General features: G+C 39.4%; 1 protein-coding gene across 1 annotated transcript in view; it reads right to left on the bottom strand.

Moving 5' to 3' along the window:
* LOC107099597 (glycine receptor subunit beta-like) overlaps positions 1 to 610 on the bottom strand; it is a gene marked incomplete at its 5' end in the record, with an annotated part of 22,310 nt that extends 21,700 nt beyond the window's left edge. The window contains one exon of the mRNA XM_015397795.1: positions 504 to 610. Coding sequence (XP_015253281.1) covers positions 504 to 610 — 107 coding nt within the window. The remainder of the gene's footprint in view (positions 1 to 503) is intronic.
* Between the last annotated feature and the right edge of the window lie 309 nt (positions 611 to 919).

Here is a 919-nt window from a genome sequence, read left to right as displayed (position 1 = left end):
ATCACAGCTCTATGGAGCAGTATCAGACTCATTCTGACTAGAATTGAGTAGGACTACGTCAGGCTAACAAAAACCCACCCTTGCGTATTTACACACCAGGATATAATGAAATGTTTAGCAGGCCTAAAAGATGATGACCAATGGTTTATTCCAAAATAAACATGTCCTGAAGACAGACCTAAACATCTCTGAGAGCTTCCAGTTTCAGACTGTGGTTTTATAGGGGACACTTAGGGAATGGGAGGCTGGTTATTTAAACAGATATACTGCCTATTATCTGCAGTTTTTGATCATGTCAACTTGCTATATTTTTGAATTCTTTGCAGACAAACATGGAAGTAGCAGTGGGAAGGCTGCAGACCAAAGGGGCTGAGTAACCCACTGAAAGGCATCAACAGACATTTTAATAAAAACTGTAAACCTGTGTCTTTTTATTACAAGGATTCAGTTTAAAGAAAATAGTCCAATAATCTAATTTGGATCCTTTTGCAGTTTTGCATTACCTTGAAAGTTAGGCCTTATCCTTGGGTCATAGCTGACCATCAGACGGTTCAGAATGTTGGAGGTAGAGTTAGCTGGAACCTGGGCTAGATCCTCTGGTGACAGCTGCCTATTAAAGTACACAAGAAGAAATATAGAATTAGAGCTGAGCAGACATTGAAATAAAAAGTTTAATATGCATGTCACCACTGCATATGTAAATAATGTCCTTTGCATAGAGCTGGTGTGTCTAGAATGGAGTCAGGTTCAATAGTCTGGCCTGCAGGGGGTGCTCTTCATACAACCATGCAGTTTGACACAGCTTATCAGGTCAGCCTCATTCACACCAATGGTTGCAGGGATCTAGTTCTATGTCTTGTTTTGTTCTTTGCTCACCATTTGTTTTTATTATGAAGGAGAAAATAATTCAATTCTATTC

This window comes from Cyprinodon variegatus, unplaced genomic scaffold (assembly GCF_000732505.1).
Source record: "Cyprinodon variegatus isolate N-32 unplaced genomic scaffold, C_variegatus-1.0 Scaffold887, whole genome shotgun sequence".
In the NCBI taxonomy this organism is placed as follows: Eukaryota; Metazoa; Chordata; class Actinopteri; order Cyprinodontiformes; family Cyprinodontidae; genus Cyprinodon; species Cyprinodon variegatus.
Note: the sequence above shows the minus strand (reverse complement) of the source record. Positions and strands in the feature narration are given on the sequence as shown.